The sequence below is a fragment of the Ciona intestinalis genome, unplaced genomic scaffold (assembly GCF_000224145.3).
Source record: "Ciona intestinalis unplaced genomic scaffold, KH HT000388.1, whole genome shotgun sequence".
Lineage (NCBI taxonomy): Eukaryota > Metazoa > Chordata > Ascidiacea > Phlebobranchia > Cionidae > Ciona > Ciona intestinalis.
In genome coordinates, this window is record NW_004190709.1 from 4,261 (window position 1) to 10,639 (window position 6,379).

Genomic DNA, 6,379 nt, shown 5'->3' on the forward strand with positions numbered 1-6,379 from the left:
CTCGCATCACGTAATTCCCTCATTGGCCGTGCAGGAACGGAAATGGCGCCACATAGGGTAGAGCAGGGCTACACTGACGAGGGGTACCACCTTTCTAGACAGCAGCAATCTGTATCTTAAGAACTGCTCCGTCTCCGAAGCCATACATCCTCGCCATTTCAGCGTTATTGGGCTGAAATCCACTATGGACGCCGTCGTGGTGTGCCTAGCCCATTTCTCGATCTCTTCGCACTTGTAATAGTCATTCGAACTCTAAACCGTTTCGCGGTTAAGGCAATAACATGCATATGCTGGACTCCTCGGGTCCATATCTCAGGCTCATGCGTCATTAACGTTGGGTGGGAGCTATTCTGAGGAGGAACTTAGTCATTATCAGGAAAGTCGGGGGGCAAGAGGCTTGAGATACTAAGTAAACAACTCGTAAAATGGGCGCGAAAATCAATATATGAAGCAACATGAACAGCAAAACGGGAAACAGGAAGTATAAACTTTTACAAGGATAATTTACAATGATAAGGCACAATTGCAATAGCTTTATAGCGAGAGTTGGACGTCGCTAGCTGGAGCTCGCATCACGTAATTCCCTCATTGGCCGTGCAGGAACGGAAATGGCGCCACATAGGGTAGAGCAGGGCTACACTGACGAGGGGTACCACCTTTCTAGACAGCAGCAATCTGTATCTTAAGAACTGCTCCGTCTCCGAAGCCATACATCCTCGCCATTTCAGCGTTATTGGGCTGAAATCCACTATGGACGCCGTCGTGGTGTGCCTAGCCCATTTCTCGATCTCTTCGCACTTGTAATAGTCAATCTTCCTTTGGTGGGCATCATTCAGGTCGAATCGATCGCCGACGATGGTCGTGTCGAATATCCCAAGCTTACGCTCCCCACGGTTTTCTCCCATCGCTCATATGTATCTATAATTGACATTTAATGATGGTCACAAAATCAATACAGCCATGAATATAGTTTGGACTTACTAGAGTGGTCGACCGATATATCGATTCACCAATATTATCGGCCGATATTTACGTTCTACCGATAATCGGTATCGGTAAAAAAGCACCGATATTTCACCGATATGTAAATTGTTCGAGCGCTGTGCGTATACGAATTTAACGAAGAGAAGAGAGAGGAGAAAAAAAAAGGAACCCGAAATAGATTACCACATGTTGTTGGTATAATATAATCAAGATGAGTGGCATTGCGAAAGTTTCCTGTAGCAAAGTTTGGGATTTTTTTGATGTTTCGTAAAGAGCTACGTTTTTTTAATCGCGGTTTAAGCGCTACCTTTTGTTAAAAAAATATTTTATTAATGCATATTATTATTATTTAAAAGCATATATTGTGTTTTTGGTCCAAAATTAACGGTTTAATTTTTCGTCATTTTTTATTTATTTACCTGAAATAGAAATGTTATATTTAGGCTGGTGACGTCGCAAGTCCTCAAAATATTCGTGCAAGATCCGAGGTTTACTGAAGAGAAGATGGCAGCTCGCTGAGCAGAAACGCAAACTTATTGTGAGAGAAGGGAAAATTTAACATGGTTTGTCAGTTGAATTTTTTTAGAATTTAAATTAAAGCTAAGTAGTTAGTCTATTTCCAGGTGTAAATGCAGTAATTGTTGTATCATGGATACTTCTGCGGAATGTCAGTGTTGCCAAGAACAGCTGAAAGTTTTAGACAAAATCCAGGAATATAAAGTTGAATGCATAACTTGCAGTGAGGCATTCAAAATTATTGTCCTTAATGTTCATTATCTAAAAAATGCTTATTGGCGATTCAAAGAAGATGACGAGATTAGAGGAGAATTAAATGAGTACGTTTTTGTAATGTCAAGTTTTGCTTTTTTATTTAATTGAATATATTTTTAGGAAATATAGATACATTGCATATCGCAGTTTTGTAGAGTGGTGTTGGCGGAGGACCGGGAGACAGAATCGCGTTGTATTGCCATCATGTGTTGTCAATGCAATACGGAATACTTTTCCTGATGGTACAAATTCGTACACTGGATTTTTATTGCCAAATTTGTAAACTTGAAAGGCCTATTAAACAGATTATTCTTCATTTAAATCGTTTTCTATAATTTGAGTGAAGTTCCTCTTTGGTTGGGTGATGAAAGGTTGCAATTAAATGATCAGGTGTGTTGATTTCAGTGAAAAATTGTTGCTCCAACACTTTCATTTGGTTTTTATGTAGTTAGTTGATTTTATGATAAAAATCCAATTAAATCATTAGTGTCACAAAAAACATAATTTAAAACAAAAATGGTATGTAGTACTTCCTGTAATAATTCAATGAACAAAAAGGTAAAGAATAATAATAGTGAAAGGGACTTACTATGCGTGGGATCAGTTTTTTTGTCCTTATTGAGTATGTCCCTTCTTTGTGTTTTTTCTTTGGAAACGTTGCATAAAGCTTAGGGTCATCATCACCATCCAAAATGAATTCTTGGTCGCTATTTTCGTTGTAGTGTAATGCCGCCAAAAGTTGTCTGAATATTGCTTTGATTACTAAGAGGCTAGCCACAATTCACATTACAATTAATCAGGCATGCGCGTTGTATCAAATAAATCTAGCCCAAGGTGAATGTGCACAAAATAAGAGTAAAAAGTTAAAGCACACACCTGCAGAGCATGCCTTTATAAGAAAAGGTCTTCATCTTTGGAGAAAATTGTAAAATAAGACTGTGGAAGGATTCGATGCTGCTGGTTTGATGGTCAGTAGAAAGTTTCTTCACATCTTTCAGAAAACGAGTGTTTAATGTAATCTCTTTTAACTTTTTGTATCCAATGTCATCTACAAAAAATATAACTGTATTTATATTTAATATGTTTGCCATTACTGCAATGATTTCCTTGATACAATGCAGCACATACCTTCGTGCAACCATTTTGTATCCAGTGGGGATTCTTCATGTATACATGAAGGGTAATATTCATTGTCATGACTGTGCCGATTCACAACATGATTGGTCAACGACATCCATTTAGCCAAAACAATATTTTGCTTGGAATCTTCATCCAAGTCAGATGGAGTCGATGCTGGAGCCCAATATAGATGACCAATAATAGATTTAAGCCATGGTCTTAACTCCGGATGCTTGTTGGAAAGAGGCAGGAGTTTTCTTTCTAATCCTGATGCCAATGCAAAAGAACAAGATAAAATAGATACAAAATTAACAATACAAACTTAAGAAACTTTTTTAAGTTTTGATTTACAACAAAATAAAAAGATAACAAGTCCAAAAAGCACTATGCAGGAATGGAATGGGGTTTTGACATGCAATTTAGGATATTATGATATTAAAGTAAATTTTTAAAGTAAAAATCAAATCTTAAAAGCCTAATACATTTTAATGTATATGTTGTATAACAGAGTTAGTTGTAAATAAACTGTATCCCACATAATGGCTAAAATTAATAGTTCTAGTTAATGGCTGTAATATTAACCTTTGGCTAAGTGCCAGACATCGTAATGATGAACAATGTCATTTTGCTCTTCTCTGATATATTTTGCAATTTGTAGGTGACGGTCAGTAATAACAGTATGTGGTCTTAAATCATATTGTTGCAGATCTTCTAGACATCTTATGAACCCTTGCTTCTCCATTGCATTAGAATTGCCAATCTCATTGCTCTAGAATGGAAATAAATGTATTCCCAAACAGTAAAAATTAGGAAGGCAAGAAACAGCGCATGTTTCTTGTTGATAAAGGAATGTGGACAGAAGTCACGAATGAGGAACTAACTGTGATAGTCGAAAGGGCAAAGAAAGCAAATGTTACTGACCTGTAAAAGTTGTGTAGAAATTATCTTGTTGATATTCAGCTCTAGAAATGAATATGTGCCAAATTTCGCACAGTGACCTGGAGTGTCTGCTCGCATGTCCCCTCCAATAATGAGTGGTTGCTGCCGGGTTGTCATTGTTTTAATGATGTCCTTCTTCTCATCTTTCCACAATTGAAATACAGCAGGATATGCATTATTGTTTACATATTTATAGTATGTGGATTCTGATATCCAGGTTTAATTAACAGCCTTAAATGCCTGGATTAATTTTGTAGCAGAGATGCCAGCAGCAAGTATCAGTCCCGGCAACAAGATATTCAATGGCTGCTTCCACTCATTGTATGATTGTTGACTTGTCCAAGTTCTGGAGTTACCACAATCTATTTTCATGCATTTTTGATCAACCTAAAGTAGATTGAATTTGCAGTGCATTAGGATAAACTGTCAATGAAAAAGAAGCCCAAAAACAACACAAGAAATACTCTACAGACCTACAGTACTAGTATTTTTATATGGCTAGTTTTAAGGTGTAAATCTTATTATCAGTATGTGACAATGGTTCACAAACAAAAGTAATAAAACTTACTGTTAACCATGTTCCGTTGCACTTATAATCAACTACACAATCTGAGCTACAAATGGAACATGTTTGGAATAATTCATGTAATTTCGACTTTGTGACAACATACTTTGCATCTTGAAGAAAATCATCAGCTGATCTGGATGGATTATTTTCCTTTATGAATACCAATACTATAAAATTCTTTTCTTTGATACTTTTTTGTATAACAGTAATGAATTGGATATAGTACTGTACTTACCTATTTGTTTTTACAGGGCTTGGGAAATAATCAGACTGTTCACTAGCTCTTTCAATCACTCTTATTTTTTCCGGGGTATTTGGTTCGTAACAAGGTGGTAGAGATGAAGAGGCATGCCTTTTTCTTTTAACTTTCAAGTAAACACGCTTGGTTTGGGTTCCTATAATTCATTGTCAAATTATTAGCAAGAATGCTGTTTCAGTAGGTACATATTCAGCTGTTTCATAAGGTACATATTCTGCAATAGCACTGAGGATTTTGAATCCTGTGGATTGAATTTTAATTACCCTCCCAACACAAACTAAGACGGATATACTATAATAAACTAGAATAAAGCTGTACGCTGTACCAATTTGTACCCTGTCATGCCGCTTCGCAACATCATTATCTGTAATAAACCTTGATTTTTAAGTTGTGGCTTTGTCTGCGTAGAAACAGAATGATTTTCAGGAGATCACTGAGATTCAACATTTTTTCTTGTGACTTGTAAACATTCCTGTGACTGTGAGCATATAACTTTCTTCACTTTTTCTATGACTGCTTGTTCTTCATCAATATAATCACTACTGGTACTGGTAGTAATAAATTTATCCATGTGATCTGTTGACTCATTGCTGGCTGTGCTATCCCCCAAAATCTACACAATTGCAGAGTAAAACTGTTAAAGTATTAAAAAATACTAACAGAATGATGCGTTTGAATGTAGCTATTGTACAATTGACCTATAAACTTGTATCAATATAATTAACTGCTCATTTTAGATCATTATAGTTTATCTGGAAATAACTGCAATTACATACTATTACATTAGGAAAATGTTACTTACTCGTTTTACTTCTCGTTTTGAGAAAGCACATCTTGTATAGGAATTTAGGTTTTGAAGTGAAGATTTTCTGGATTTGGGGTACACAGATTGAATGGCATCAGAATTCAAAAGTAATTTGTCAGCGAAATTCAGGTCAAACTGCATCCGATTTTTAAAATCCGCGTTTTGAGAAAGCAGATCTTGTATAGGAATTTAGGTTTTGAAGTGAAGATTTTCTGGATTTGGGGTACACAGATGGAATGGCATCAGAATTCAAAAGTAATTTGTCAGCGAAATTCAGGTCAAACTGCATCCGATTTTTAAAATCCGATGACTTAAAATGGTCGCTACAAATACACGATTTTTTCTTAGGGCCATTCCATTTTCGTGTCACTCCAACAAACGTGTTCCACTTTTGTCGCAATTTTTTGTTTTTAGGAAAGTAGTGCAACGAAACTTTTCCCTTTCAGCATCACAGTGCATTACAACACAAAATGGCTGACTGTAATCTGATTCCAGTAACGATGTTGTAGCCATGTTTTAAAAAGCCTCAGAGCGTTCTGGTGCACAATGCTGCAGTACTCGCGCGAAAAATAAAGGACTTGTGACGTCACGTGGAATTTTGCCAATTTTTCTGACTTAAATAGGCCGATTTTCAAAATTAACCAACAACTCAAAAAGTAATTGTTTTTAGGCAAAATATGGCACCAAAATAGTATTAGCGCCAAATTTTATCTTAGAAAACTCATGTTTTGCTAAAAATAGGTAAAATCGCAAAGTAGCTCTTTAAACTCGGTACCCACTAGCAGGCGCTTAACCACTACACCACAGAGCCGGACGCGTATATTCAGACAAATTTCATTAAAGAATAACAAGGGAAGTAAAATTTATTTTTGGCATTTGCAAGTGCATGATTACTTCATGATAATACTTACAACAGTAATCACACACCACCCAT

The 6,379-nt window shown here is 36.3% G+C and overlaps 1 protein-coding gene across 5 annotated transcripts; it reads right to left on the minus strand.

Moving 5' to 3' along the window:
• Positions 1-1,252: 1,252 nt before the first annotated feature.
• Positions 1,253-6,373, minus strand: LOC108950611. Of its 5 annotated transcripts, none has more exons than XM_018816612.2 (6): positions 5,443-6,373; positions 3,796-4,776; positions 3,457-3,643; positions 2,884-3,141; positions 2,632-2,803; positions 1,253-2,498 (listed from the first exon to the last, which is right to left on the minus strand). In XM_018816612.2, exons 2-6 carry the CDS (start codon positions 3,928-3,930, stop codon positions 2,261-2,263), a joined length of 990 nt encoding a protein of 329 aa, XP_018672157.1. In that variant the 5' UTR covers positions 3,931-4,776; positions 5,443-6,373; the 3' UTR covers positions 1,253-2,260. The 5 variants fall into 5 exon arrangements, with proteins under 5 accessions (XP_018672157.1, XP_018672156.1, XP_018672158.1 ...); XM_018816611.2 differs by having other exon boundaries at positions 3,796-4,514; positions 4,617-6,373; XM_018816613.2 differs by having other exon boundaries at positions 3,796-4,200; positions 4,382-6,373.
• Positions 6,374-6,379: the final 6 nt, after the last annotated feature.